Below are 15,471 nucleotides of genomic sequence, written 5' to 3' on the forward strand. Positions count from 1 at the left end.
TACACCTTTATTCCCTCTCTTAGCTTCACAATTACACACAGATTTTATGATTAGTACGGATTACAAAACATTTGTTTTTTTTATTACAATTTTAGAGTGCCCAATTAATTTTGTCCAATTAAGGGGCAATTTAGCGTGGCCAATCCACCTAGCCTGCACATCTTTTGGGTTGTGAGGGCGAAACCCACGCAAACACGGGGAGAATGGGCAAACTCCACACGGACAGTGACCCAGAGCCGGGATCGAACCTGGGACCTCGGTGCTGTGAGGCAGCAATGCTAACCACTGCGCCACCGTGCTGCCCACAAACTACATCTTAAGCTACAATGGTCCCATTAGCACAAAGTCCCTTTTAAGCACACAAGACAACTGTGGGGAAATACACTCTGCATTCTGAACCCTAAGTGAATGTTTGTGGATATCTCCTCAGAATTCCCGAGGTGATTGTCACATGAGGGTTTCCAAATTCCACTCGCAAAAACACGCTTTAAAATTTTCTTCCATAAGTATGCTTTCCCTTAGAGGCTTACATTCCAAAATCCAGACCAGGTTTTCCAAATCACATATTTAAACAAAGCTCCCACTCCACTTTTAGCATTGAATCCAGTTTAGGACTTTACACCACTCCCTTTTAGGTTCCTTTTTTATTAACTGCTTTTACAGAAACACCGACATCCAGTCACCGATTTCCATAGTTATTTCATCTCCCATTCCACAGGCTGTAGTAAAATCTCAAACCTGAAAATCGCTTCAGATATCTTTCTGATGTCTCAGCCTTCTTCTCAGTTCTGTCTGTCTTTACTGAAGAGTGCTCTATTTTAGTACCTTTTAATTACAGACTTCTTGGAAATGTCTCTGCATTTCTCTAGTTGCCTTAACTAGCTGCTGTTCAAATCTCTGCACTTGTTTCTTTAACCGTTACTCCATGTATGGCTTTTCGTCTAGCAAAGCTGAGCAAGATGTTCCCTCTTTAGCGTCTAAACCCACTGCTAGCAGAGCTGCAAGAGCTGCTTTCTCTCTCTCTACCTATCTCCAGCTGTCCACAAATTAGCTAAACTAAAACCTAAAAACTTCTGTACCTTACAATGCCTCTGTTGCTAAGCCCTCATGCTTATGCATGTTATTTATTATTCATGCTGTATCCTTCTCTAAGCACAATAGAAGCACAGTTGGAACTTATCCAACCCTGTCACATACAAAAAATCTTTGTCCAGCATGAATCTAACTCTATCTTTTACCCTTTCAGGCGCAGAAACATTAAACTAAACACACTTAAAATGATTCCTTTCTAATGTTTACGAATACAAATTTAATTCCATTAAAATTAACTTTGTTTTCATAAGTTTTCTGAGTGGCAATTGGAAACCATATATACTGTATTATATTATGAATTAATTTTTTTATTGTATTAAGAATTTACTTTTTCCACGCCAGGCTGCCTCCGATGTCATACGTTCTGCGAAGTTACATGTATCCACACCCAGCTTGCCAGACAGCCTGGATTGGAAAAGTGTCTCCGTCCCCCTTACCATAAAAGAAGATTACTTTCAGCTGCAGCAGGACTTCTGTTCTGCATCGCAGAAAGGTAACGATGAGGGTGCTTGTACGGGTTTAGCCTCGAGAAGAGTATGGCACAGGTTCACCAGTGCGTTACCAAGATTTCAAGGGATAAATTGTGAAGCCAGGTGGAAATAAAATTGGCTCATGTCCCCTTCAAATTAAAGAGTTGAGGCATAATCAAATTACCATATTTAAAACGATTTGATGGTTTTGATAAGATAGGCATGGAGAAACTATTTCCTTTGGTGTGGGATACCAGAAAATTAGGGTTTATCTTAGCAATAGACCATTCAGAAATCAGGAAATTCACACAGAGTAGTGGAAATCTCAAACTCTATCCCCGAAAGTCAATTGAAATTTTCAGGACTGACATTGATATTTCTTTGCTAAGAGGGGTCTGGAACAAAAGAGTAAATGGGGAGGCGATGTAATGGTATTGTCACTGGACTAGTAAGCCAGAGACCCAGGGTAATGACCTGGGAATCTAGGTTCAAATCCTGTCATGGCAGATAGTGAAATTTGAATTCAATAGCATATTTGGAATTAAGAGTCGAATGATGAACATTGCCGAATGTCATAAAACCCCATCTGGTTCACTAATGGCTCCTAGCGAAGGAAATCTGCCGTCTTTACCTGGTCTGGCTTTCGTGTGACTCGGGGCCTATAACAATGTGGTTGACTTTTAACTGCTCTCTGAAATGGTCTACCAAGCCACTCAGATCAAGGGCAGTTAGGAATGGGCAATAAAATGATGACATTGCCAACGACGGCCACATCCCATGAATTAATTAAAAATGGAGGTGAGATACAGGTTGGACATGATTGAATGGTAGAACAGGCTCCGGGGCCTGAATAAGTTTGCAAAGAAGAGCCCTTCACAGATGCTAAATGCAATGAGTGGGGAATGGAGTAGCCACAGGACTGTTGACACTTGACGCCAATTGGCAGTTGTGCTGTGGTTGAAGTCTTCAATATATTATCTATGACATGCAATCTTGTATCAGACACACTTCCTGCCCACCAGCCTTGCTGCCTGATATCATAATTCTGACTCGGCTTTAGTATCAGGCACCTCCTGGTTAAAAATGACTATGTCAGAACTACCAATCCACCTTATTCCACCTCTGTTGCTATAGTATATGCGGCTGGGGAAGGTGGAAGGAAGGCGACCATACCGGTAGGTTTCAAAATAGGATAAAGGTGGAGAGGAAGGGGTGTTACCTTTTTTAGAGTGGGGGGGCCTCTGTCCATGGGGGGGCCACCCACCCCTCTTAACATAATGACAAAGCAGGCTCGAGGGACTATCACACCCCCAAGATAGAACCCCACCTTTGTGTCTCCCCGCCCCCTTCCCACTACACCCCTCTTGCTAGGGTCCGCAAACCCTGTCCAACCAAAATGCCCCCATTTACTTTCAAGTCCAGTATCCCTGTTCTTTCTCCCTGCCCAGACTAGCATAGTCCCCAATGGCCATTACTTCTGGGGCTAAAGAGCTGTCAGCCAATCAGATTGGCCAGCATCTCTCGAGGGTCTGGGACTTCCTGTCCCTGTGGGGCATGAGACCCACTCTCAAACTGAGGGGCGGCCTTAATTACTCCATAAAATTCACCCTGCTGCTGTCGCAAGGCAGTTGCCGATTAAAGCAGCTCTGCCCTGTGAAAGCGTTTCTGAATATTGTCCCACATCGTTGGCCATCCTGTCTTTAAAAAATTTTAAAAACCTTGTATTTAACATACTGATCACAAGCATCCACAGGAAATTAATATCACCTTGTAGACTGTGACATTAGGTTAGCTGGATTGGCCGCGGTAAATTGCCGTTAGTGTCCAAAAAAGATTAGGTGGGGGTACTGGGTTACAGGGATGGGGTGGAGGCATGGGCTTGGGTGGGGTGCTCTTTCCAAGGGTCGGTGCAGACTCGATGGGCCGAATGGCCTCCTTCTGCACTGTAAATTCTGTGATTAGTTAAACTGGGAACCATTCCAAAGATTCAAACCCAAAACTGTAAGACAAGCCCAACTGAGATGCACTATCTCGTCATTTTCCTTTCCTATTCCAACAATTCTAATTCTGTGTTACTCTATTGGGACTGGGTTATTTCAAAATGTATTAAACTCTGCCCATTCCCATGAGGTGTAATTCTTATAAGAAGTGCGGGTTCCATCCTCGATGGAACTGGCAGTGCAATGCAGTGCCTGCTCTCCTCACTAGGTCATATACAGCAATAATGCTTGAGATAACCCCTGTAATTCGTTACTTTGAGTTCCTTATCTTAGCCAACTGTCTGTGTGTTGGGGGGAGGGAAGGGGGGGTGAATGAAGGAACCTACAATGAAAGGTGGCTATGTCCTCAAAGTAGATCATAGAATTTTACAGTGCAGAAGGAGACCATTCGGCCCATCGAGTCTGCACCAGCTCTTGGAAAGAGCACCCTACCCAAACCCACACCTCCACCCTATCCCCATAACCCAGTAACCCCACCCAACACTAAGGACAATTTTGGACACCAAGGGCAATTTAGCATGGCCAATCCACCTAACCTGCACATCTTTGGACTGAGGGGGGAAACCGGAGCACCTGGAGGAAACCCACGCACACACTGGGAGGATGTGCAGACTCCGCACTGACAGTGACCCAAGCCGGGAATCTAATCTGGGACCCTGGAGCTGTGAAGCAATTGTGCTAACCACTGTGCTACCATGCTGCCAGTTAATTGACATGACATTGACAAACCTCGACAATGTGGTTGGTATGACATTGGCAATTGACTCCCCGCCTCATTCCCAGTTTCATATTCCGCCCAAGATTTCTGCAGCTTTGGAGGTTTGCTTGTGGAGTTGCGAACCGACTGCATGTGAAACGGGAGAAGGTGCCGCCGCTGATCTTCGTTATAAGCGAAATAATTCTTTTAAAAATTCATTCATGGGCTGTGGATGTTGCTGGCTAGACGAGCGTTTATTGGCCACCCCTAATTGCTCTTGAGAAGGTGGTGGTGAGCTGCCTTGTTGAACCGCTGCAGTCCATGGGGTGTAGATACACCCACAGTGCTGTTTGGGAGGGAGTTCCAGTAATTTGACCCATTGACATTGAAGGAAGGCCGCCACGTCAGGATGGTGTGTGACTGGGGATTTCCCAGCTGGTGGTGGTCCCATGTGCCTGCTGCCCTCATGGGTTTGCAAGGTGCTGTCTAAGGAACCTTGGTGAGCTGCTGCAGTGCATCTTGTAGATGGTACACACAGCTGTCATTGTGTATCAGTGGTGAAGGGAATGAATATTTGTGGATTGGGTGCTAATCTAGTACGCTGATTTGTCCTGGATGCTGTCATACTTCTTGAGTGTTTTTGGAGCTGCATTCATCCAGGCAAGTGAAGAGTGCTCCATCACTTCTGGCTTGTGCCTTGTAGATGGTGGACAGGCTTTGGGGAGTCAAGGGGTGAGTTAATCGCCACAGGATTCTTAACCCCTGGCTTGCTCTTGGACCACAGTATTTATATGGCTAGTCCAGTTCTGTTTCTAATCAATGGTAATCCCCAGGATGTCCATAGAGGAAGATTCAGCGATAGTAATGCCATTGATTGTCAAAGAGTGATGGTCATTGGCCGGCACTTGTGTGACGTGAATGTAACTTGCCACTTGTCAGTCCAAGCCTGGATATTGTCCAGGCCTTGCTGCATTTGAAGGAGCCACCAATGATGCTGGACGTTGTGCAGCCATCAGCGATCATCTGCACTTCTATGATGGGAGGAAGGTCTTTGATGAAGCAGCTGAAGATGGTTGGGCCCAGGACACTACCCTGCGGAACTCCCGCAGTGATGTCCTGGAGTTGAGATGATTGACCTCCAACCACCACAACCATTTTCCTTTGTGTTCGGTATGACTCCAACCAGCGGAGAGTTCCCCCCCCCCGATTCCCATTTTGTTTGCTGGTGCTCCTCGATGCCATACACAGTCAAATGGTGCCTTGATGTCACATAGCCTGACCTCTGGAGCGCAGCTCTTTTGTCCATGTTTGAACCAAGGCTGTAATGAGGGCAAGAGCTGGTGGAACCCAAACTAAGTGTCAGCGAGCAGGTTATTGCTAAGGAGGTGCTGCTTGATAGTGCTGTTGACGACTCCCTACCATCACTTTGCTGCTGATCGAGTAGACTGATGGGGCAATAATAGGCTGGGTTTGTCCTGCTTTTTATGTGAAGGACATAACCTGGGCAATTTCCCACAGATACCAGTGTTGTCTCTGCACTGGAGCAGCTTGGCTAGGGGCAAGTTATGGAGCTCAAGCCTTCAGTACTATTTCCAGAATGTTATCAGGGCCCATTTCCTTTGCAGTATCCAGTGCCTTCAGCTGTTTGATATTGTGTGGAGCGAATCGAATTGGCTGTAGACTGGTAAAACTGCTAAGTTGCCAACTTGCACATTTTCTAAGGCCTGTATTGAGTTTCACAACAGCAAGAAGGAGCTGGACCGACCTTGAGCCTCCTTCTCCTCCTCCTCCTCCTCCTCCTCCTCCTCCTCATCCTCCCCCACCCCCACACAAACACACACACACACACTCTGTTTCACACATACACAAAGAGCTGTGGGAGGAGTGAAGAGCGTTTCATGAAATCTGATCAACCACTTAAAGCAACAGAAAAATGGCCCATCCCTACTCTCCTGTTACCATTCATTTCTGGACCTGGCAACGTGCCTGATCAGCATGACGGTGGGTGGGTTTGGAGAAGAGCAATAAGTGAAATGGGTGTGCTCAGCTTAAAAGGTGAATTGCTTCACTTTTCTTTTCTTCTCCTTTTGTTTCAGTTCACTCGAGCCTGAAGTCCCTCTTCAACACCCTCGCGATCGAGAGGGAGAAACTGAAGCAGTTGTGGCTGGAGAAAGAACTGGATCCTGCAGCACCAGCCATTCAGATCACTAACCTAAAGAACACCTTATCTGAGGTGAGAATATCTTTAGTCTGTCCTTTACTTGGCTTCCTGTTGCACTGTATCAGCACCCTGAGATACACACTTGTCTCTTGTATAAACATCTTTCTTTTGCCATTTCTTATTGGATTCTTTCATTAGCCTAAATAATTTGTCATCTATTAATTGTTACATTTGGAAAAGAATAGATCGCACTACTTAACTGCTTAGGAACAGGAGTAAACTTATGCCTGTTCCACCCATTAAGTTAGATAACTTATCTGCATCTTAACTCCTTCCACTCATCTTGGTTCCCTAACCCGTGATGCCCTTGATTTGCGGCATGACGGCACAATGGTTAGGACTGCTGCCTCAAAGCACCAGGGACCCAGGTTCAATTCCGTGGGGTGTGGGGAAGAAGAGTGTTCCTCATATCCGTCACCCCCTTATGTGAAGAAGTGCTTCCAGGTCTAACAAATGGAATGTTGACCTTTATTTCAAAGGGAATGAGGATGACACAGTGGTTAGTACTGCTGCCTCACGCCGCCGGGAACAAAGAACAAAGAAATGTACAGCACAGGAACAGGCCCTTTGGCCCTCCAAGCCCGTGCCGACCATGCTGCCCGACTAAACTACAATCTTCTACGCTTCCTGGGTCCGTATCCCTCTATTCCCATCCTATTCATGTATTTGTCAAGATGCCCCTTAAATGTCACTATCGTCCCTGCTTCCACCACCTCCTCCGGTAGCGAGTTCCAGGCGCCCACCGTTATCAGGTCGCCCCTCAAACTCCGTCGTTCCAGTGAGAACAAACCGAGTTTATTCAACCACTTCTCATAGCTAATGCCCTCCATACCAGGCAACATTCTGGTAAATCTCTTCTGCACCCTCTCTAAAGCCTCCACATCCTTCTGGTAGTGTGGCGACCAGAATTGAACACTATACTCCAAGTGTGGCCTAACTAAGGTTCTATATAGCTGCAACATGACTTGCCAATTCTTATACTCAGTGCCCCGGCCAATGAAGGCAAGCATGCCGTATGCCTTCTTGACTACCTTCTCCACCTGTGTTGCCCCTTTCAGTGACCTGTGGACCTGTACTCCTAGATCTCTTTGACTTTCAATACTCTTGAGGGTTCTACCATTCACTGTATATTTCCTACCTGCATTAGACCTTCCAAAATGCATTACCGCACATTTGTCCGGATTAAACTCCATCTGCCATCTCTCCGCCCAAGTCACAAACAATCTAAATCCTGCTGTATCAGAATTTACAGTGCAGAAGGAGGACATTCGGCCCATCGAGTCTGCACTGGCTCTTGGAAAGAGCACCCTACCCAAGGTCAACACCTCCACCCTATCCCCATAACCCAGTAACCCCACCCAACACTAAGGGCAATTTTGGACACTAAGGGCAATTTATCATGGCCAATCCACCTAACCTGCACATCTTTGGACTGTGGGAGGAAACCCACGCAGACACTGGGAGGATGTGCAGACTCCGCACAGACAGTGACCCAAGCCGGAATTGAACCTGGGATCCTGGAGCTGTGAAGCAATTGTGCTATCCACAATGCTACCGTGCTGCCCGGGGTTTGATCCCGGGGTTTGATCCCGGCCCCGGGTCACTGTCCGTTCTGCCCATGTCTGCGTGGGTCACACCCCCACAACCCCAAAAGATGTGCAGGGTAGGTGGATTGGCCACGCTAAATTGCCCTTTTTTTAAAAAAGGAAAACTGTTTCAAAGGGAATGATAGTCTAAAAATAGAGAAGTCTTCCTAAAATTATACAAGGAACTAATAAGATCACATCTGGAATACTGTGAATCGTTTTGTCCCCTTATCTAAGGAGAAATATACTGACAATCCAGTCCAGAGAAGGTTCACTAGGTTGATCCCAGGTAGAGAGGGATTTTCTTATGAGGAGAGGTTGAGGAGGTTGGGCCTGTACTCATTGGAGTTTCGATAATGAGAGAAGCAAATGGACGTATTAGTGAGAGGCAGCACGGTTTTGTGAAGGGGAGGTCGTGTCTCACTAACTTGATAGAGTTTTTCGAGGAGGTCACTAAGATGATTGATGCAGGTAGGGCAGTAGATGTTGTCTATATGGACTTCAGTAAGGCCTTTGACAAGGTCCCTCATGGTAGACTAGTACAAAAGGTGAAGTCACACGGGATCAGGGGTGAACTGGCAAGGTGGATACAGAACTGGCTAGGCCATAGAAGGCAGAGGGTAGCAATGGAGGGATGCTTTTCTAATTGGAGGGCTGTGACCAGTGGTGTTCCACAGGGATCAGTGCTGGGACCTTTGCTCTTTGTAGTATATATAAATGATTTGGAGGAAAATGTAACTGGTCTGATTAGTAAGTTTGCAGACGACACAAAGGTTGGTGGAATTGCGGATAGCGATGAGGACTGTCTGAGGATACAGCAGGATTTAGATTGTCTGGAGACTTGGGCGGAGAGATGGCAGATGGAGTTTAACCTGGACAAATGTGAGGTAATGCATTTTGGAAGGGCTAATGCAGGTAGGGAATATACAGTGAATGGTAGAACCCTCAAGAGTATTGAAAGTCAAAGAGATCTAGGAGTACAGGTCCACAGATCACTGAAAGGGGCTACACAGGTGGAGAAGGTAGTCAAGAAGGCATACGGCATGCTTGCCTTCATTGGCCGGGGCATTGAGTATAAGAATTGGCAAGTCATGTTGCAGCTGTATAGAACCTTAGTTAGGCCACACTTGGAGTATAGTGTTCAATTCTGGTCGCCACACTACCAGAAGGATGTGGAGGCTTTAGAGAGGGTGCAGAAGAGATTTACCAGAATGTTGCCTGGTATGGAGGGCATAAGCTATGAGGAGCGATTGAATAAACTCGGTTTGTTCTCACTGGAACGAAGGAGGTTGAGGGGCGACCTGATAGAGGTATACAAAATTATGAGGGGCATAGACAGAGTGGATAGTCAGAGGCTTTTCCCCAGGGTAGAGGGGTAAATTACTAGGGGGCATAGGTTTAAGGTGAGAGGGGCAAAGTTTAGAGTAGATGTACGAGGCAAGTTTTTTACGCAGAGGGTAGTGGGTGCCTGGAACTCACTACCGGAGGAGGTAGTGGAGGCAGGGACGATAGGGACATTTAAGGGGCATCTTGACAAATATATGAATAGGATGGGAATAGAAGGATACGGACCCAGGAAGTGTAGAAGATTGTAGTTTAGTCGGGCAGTATGGTCGGCACGGGCTTGGAGGGCCGAAGGGCCTGTTCCTGTGCTGTACATTTCTTTGTTCTTTGTTCTTTGTTGATCAGTCATGATCTCATTGAATAATGGAGCAGATCGATGGGCCAAATGGCCCACATCTGTTCCTACGCCCTATTATCCTATAGCGCTAATTTTAACGTTATATTGTTCTGGCCTCTCCCACCAGAATAAAGATTTTTCTTTCCATCTCTCTTTCCAGGGGCAGCACAGTGGCATTGTGGATAGCACAATTTCTTCACAATTCCAGGGACCCAGGTTCGATTCCGGCTTGGGTCACTGTCTGTGCGGAGTCTGCACATCCTCCCCGTGTGTGCGTGGGTTTCCTCCGGGTGCTCCAGTTTCCTGTCACAGTCCAAAGATGTGCAGGTTAGGTGGATTGGCCATAATAAATTGCCCTTAGTGTCCAAAATTGCCCTTAGTGTTGGGTGAGGTTACTGGGTTATGGGGATAGGGTGGAGGTGTTGACCCAAGGTAGGGTGCTCTTTCCAAGAGCTGGTACAGACTCGATGGGCCAAATGGCCTCCTTCTGCACTGTAAATTCTATGATAATCTATCCTGTCAACTCCTTTTGGTCATCTAAACATTTTATTAATGACTTGGTGAGCATAGCCATGTTCATTGAAGAATTGATACACGTGTCCCAAGTTAGATCTGTGCTGAGCTTGCTGATCACTATTGAGGTAGCATTAGACGTGTTGACAGTTGACCTGCGAACTTACTGGGGTGGCAGCGTCATGTGAGCCAGCTTCTTGCTCTTTGCCCTCTTCTAAGCTATGCTGGAAAATGTGTTTGTGTAGAAGTTTGTGGAACATGTTGTCAGGTTTGGTTGTGATAATTTCCTGAAAGCAGCACCACCTTCCCCCACCGTAACCTGCGTGCCAAACAATGGTCAGATGGACGATTGGCGGGGTTAGCACTGCTGCCTCACGGCGTAGAGGACCTGGCTTCGATCCGTGTGGAGTTTGCACATTCTCCTTGTGTTTGCGTGGGTTTCACCCCACAACCCAAAGATGTGCAGGTTAGGTGAATTGGCCACGCTAAATTGCCCCTTAATTGGGGGGGAAAAAAACAATTGGGTACTCTAAATATTGTTAAAAAGAAGGTAGATTGTTGGGTGTTCGCTGTCTGGGGTAACATTTGTTGTGAGGTATAAAAAAGCAACTGCCTTAAGAAGAGGAGATGAGTTTGGTGATTTGTCTGGGATGTGGTATCACCAGGCACTTCGGCAAAAACAAAATTTTCTGAATGTTGGAAATCTGAAATAAGAACAAAATGCAGGTCTCGCAAGGTCTGTGGAGAGAGAAATAGATTTAACGCTGCAAATCGAAGACCTTTCATTGACGTGAAACAGGAACTGATTTTGCTCTCCGCAAACGTTGCTCGGCCTGCTGCGTATTTCCAGAATATTCTGTTTTCATCTTCAGAAACTTGTGTTGTCTAAGCCTGACCGGGTTGAAACCCTTCCAACACCAACAGCATCCCGATTCGTACAGTTTGGATAATTCTGACTCTATTGTGAACCCTATCTTTAAGCTAAACTCCCTTGTGGCCAATCAACCAAGTTAACCTATGGAGTGTCCCTAGGTCATGTCTCAGAATGCTGATCTCCGGAATCGCCTGCACAGAATCCAGTGCCTGTCCAGTTTTACCGACGTGGTGACTGATCCACTGTCTCCTGTCAAAGCTGAAGAGGTAATTTAGAATTCTTATACTGAGACCTGTAATTGTTTCGTGTTTCATTTTTGACCTGAACTGGCGGATTACCTGTAAATCAATAGAGATGGATAGTTTAAAGTACCTTTAACTTGAGTGCCTGTCCAAAGAGACCAAATGTGCACCTCCCAGAACCGTACCGTTTTCATCCAGCCCCATCAGTCTATCTTTCTATTCCTTTCTTTCGCATGTGCTCCTCTAACATTCAAAGCAATGCTAGATAAGTACCTGAGGGAGAAAGGAACAGAATAATAGATTGATGGGGCTAGATGGAGAGGCGTGCGAGGAGGCTTGTGTGGAGTATATACATCAACAGTAACTATTGGGCCAAATGGCTGTTTTGAATTCTTCATACTTTATATAAAACTGGCAATTTGTAGGCTCAGTGGCATTTCAAATCATCTTTGCAAGCTACTCGTTGGCCTTTTTTTATTAGCTTATAAGAAGGTAGTGGGTGGTGTTGTTTGCATAGGAACAAGAAGATGCTGCAGAGATGAAAATGAAATGAAATGAAAATCGCTTATTGTCACAAGTAGGCTTCAAATGAAGTTACTGTGAAAAGCGCCTAGTCGCCACATTCCGGCGCCTGTTCGGGGAGGCTGTTACGGGAATTGAACCGTGCTGCTGGCCTGCCTTGGTCTGCTTTCAAAGCCAGCGATTTAGCCCTGTGCTAAACAGCCCCTGAAATCAAAGATTTCTCTAAAGAGTGCTGATCTCCTGGGGTCCCATGTTTAATACAAAGATGCCTTTAAACCGCCTTTAAACCGCCAACTGAGTTATCGCTCCATACTTCCCGAATGGTGATTCTCTGACACGCCTGATTCTCCCATCTACAACTGTGTTGATGCCACCTAGTATAGATAATTGGACAAATTATTTAACCGCCGAATTGTTGTGGAGATTCTGAAGCAGTCTGTCGAGTTATAAAACGATGAACAATGTTGGCTGACCGTCATCTGGGAAATTTGCACGGCAGTACGGTGGTGCAGTGGGTTAGCCCTGCTGCCTCACGGCGCCGAGGTCCCAGGTTCGATCCCGGCTCTGGATCACTGTCCGTGTGGAGTTTGCACATTCTCCCCGTGTTTGCGTGGGTTTCGCCCCCACAACCCAAAGATGTGCTGGGTAGGTGGATTGGCCATGTTAAATTGCCCCTTAATTGGAAAAAATGAATTGGGTACTCTAAATTTTTTTAAAATAAGAAAAAAAAGAAATCTGGGGAATTTGCTTTCAAATCCGGCACATGTTTATCGAAGAATGTTATTCAGCTGCGGCTGCCTTTGAAAGTTACTGTGTAGCCTTTTATCTGGTGCCTATGATTGAACTGTGTTTGCATTGTTTACTGAACTGACTAAAGGTCAGTAAGACTTCTTAGGTGCCCTGTTGTGTTGGAAATGCTTGCCCAGGTTCTACTGTTTTGATACATTTTGAATTGAGTCGTATAGCCATAAAATAATACTTCAGCATATTTGCTGAGCATAGAGGGTAGTCTGATGAAAGGTGCCAGTGTTATGTTAATTACTGTTACAGACGTCTGGTCAGCTCACGACTGTGGCTAAGATACTAGACCAGAACCATAATGTTTTGAAGTTATACGGCAGTGCGGAGAGATCGATTTGTTCCATGAGGGATGACATAAGAAATGGGGCTTGGTTATTTTATAAACAAACTTTATAAAAGCAGAAGAAAAACAATATTGAAACTTTTAAACTTCAACCCTACCAATAACAGATTGCATGTCGTTTCTTAACCCTAACTCGCGGGTTTCAATTAATGTTCAAATGAACATAGAGCTCTCATTCCACTAACAGAAACCGGCAATGGTGATACTTGCATTTACGAAGCAATTTTCTGCTCATAGTGAAGTTCCTTCAGAACCCTTTTCAAAAGCTTTTCTCTGGGACAGCTTTCCATGACCTATTTTAGTGTCTTTTCCAATCCTTCTGCCCATCTGTTCAGTTTGGATTTTATCTCTCTCTGAGCGCCACCAGCCCATCAAACAAAGGTTTCCCACTCCTGTTTATAGAAAAGAAAGCTATTGATATGCAACTGACCTTCCATTTACAGACTAAAGAGGCCATCAGACTCTGTAATGGGCTAATGGCTGGCCAAATAAGGGTGTCCCGAAGGACAATGGATCTCAAGTGAATCACCCTGGCTGAACAGGGGCATCCTGTGTATTCCCACTAAAGAGTTTAAGTCAGAATTAGACAATATGACTCAGGCCAGGTGTGGGCATACCCTACTGACTCTCTGCTAGCTCCGTCTGTTTAACCCCTAAATTGCCTGCTACATCTTTGATCCCATTTTCGGGACCCAATTTCCTAATATCTCCCTCTCGTACCATTACGGTGTTAAGGTTAAGAGAAACAATTGATGGGTATTAATTGCCCTTGAGCAGGATAAATAGGGGATAGCTGGGACACTGGGTTGAGTGGGAGGAAAGCCATGAGACTGAACTACCTAATCAACTCCCTCAATAAAGAAAAGCTGTGTCTTGGTTTCAGCTTCAATGAGCTTGGAACCTGTAAATAAAGGGTGCCTATGCGTTGCACAAAGAAAGGGAATTCCATGATGAATCTCTCTCTGTGGGAGCTGAGTTTAGAATCATTGGATCATTCAGCCCATGTTCTGCCCGTGCTAGCTCTGAAACAGTAACGCATTCTTCCCACCTGCCTGCCCGTTGTCTTCCAGATTTCTCCATATATCCAACTCCCTTCTGAAAGTTACTATTGGATCTGCGACTGCCACATTATCAGGCAGCGTATCCCAGATCATTGTAACACGCTGGAGGTAAAAACATCTAGGGGCTGGTTTAGCACAGGGCTAAATCGCTGACTTTGATAGCAGGCCGGCAGCACAGTTCAATTCCCGCACCAGCCTCCCTGAACAGGCGCCGGAATGTGGCAACTAGGGGCTTTTCACAGTAACTTCATTTGAAGCCTACTTGTGACAATAAGCGATTTTCATTTCATTTCTCCTCCTCTTCCTGCCCACCCTTTTTTTCCCCCTAGTAATTTTCACAGGGGAATTGGATACATTTTTGAAAAGGAAAGATTTGCCGGCCTGTGGGGCAAGAGCCAGGGAAGTGGAACTAATTGAGCACTTTCGCAGATCCAGCACAAGCACGAAAGGTTTCTTCTGTGCCGCCTGACCACTGAAATCGGAGCTTAACCAGAACATGCTGTTCGAGCAACAATAAATATTGAGTTGCTCCTTTGGCGCAGCAGAATTGGTGTGATTGTTAAATATGTTTGCGGCTCAGTTCTGGAATATTTGCAATAGCAAAACTTATGATAACCGGCTAGACGGCACAGACACAGAAACAGACGATTCGACCGAACCATCTATGCTGCTGTTTATGATCCACTTGAGTCTCCATCCATATTTTCTCATCCAAATCTACCACAGAACCCTCTATTCCCCACTCCCTCATATTCCCTTATCTAGCTTCCCATTAAATGCATCTATACCATTCACCTCAACCACTACCTGTGGCATCAAGTTCCACATTATCTCCGCACTTTGGGTGAAAACGTTTCTTCCCAACTCCATATTGAATTTCCTGGTGACCACCTTATGTTGATGGCCTCTAATTATGCTGCTGTGTTCTATGTTCTCACTGTATCCACTCTATCGAACACTTTCATCTTTTTAAATTAGTCACCCCTCAGCCTCCTTCTTTCAAGAGAAAAGGGCGGCAGGGGCCCGGGTTCGATTCCGGCCTCTGGTGACTGTGGAGTTTGCACGTTCTGCCCGTGTCTGCATGAATTTCCTCTGGGTGCTCCGAATTCCTCCCACAGTCCAAAGATTTGCAGGTTAAGTGGATTGGCCATGCTAAATTGCCCCCAAAAAGGTTAGGTGAGGTTACGAGGATAGGGCGGGAAGTGGGCTCAGGAAGGGTGCTTCTTTGGAGGGTCGGTGCAGACTCGATGGGCAGAATGGCCTCCTTTCTGCATTGGAGGGGGATTCTATTCTATGAAAAGGGGTCTACCCTGTTAATCCTTTTCTGATTATGTATACCCACACATGGGGCGGCATGCGGCGCAGTGG

General features: G+C 45.8%; 1 protein-coding gene across 2 annotated transcripts in view; it reads left to right on the top strand.

Moving 5' to 3' along the window:
* LOC140398583 (oxysterol-binding protein-related protein 7-like) overlaps positions 1 to 15,471 on the top strand; it is a 114,208-nt gene that overhangs the window by 64,358 nt on the left and 34,379 nt on the right. For both annotated transcript variants that reach the window (XM_072487405.1, XM_072487406.1), the window contains exons 10-12: positions 1,435 to 1,585; positions 6,356 to 6,492; positions 11,293 to 11,400. In XM_072487405.1, coding sequence (XP_072343506.1) covers positions 1,435 to 1,585; positions 6,356 to 6,492; positions 11,293 to 11,400 — 396 coding nt within the window. The remainder of the gene's footprint in view (positions 1 to 1,434; positions 1,586 to 6,355; positions 6,493 to 11,292; positions 11,401 to 15,471) is intronic.

Source organism: Scyliorhinus torazame, chromosome 21, assembly GCF_047496885.1.
Source record: "Scyliorhinus torazame isolate Kashiwa2021f chromosome 21, sScyTor2.1, whole genome shotgun sequence".
Lineage (NCBI taxonomy): Eukaryota > Metazoa > Chordata > Chondrichthyes > Carcharhiniformes > Scyliorhinidae > Scyliorhinus > Scyliorhinus torazame.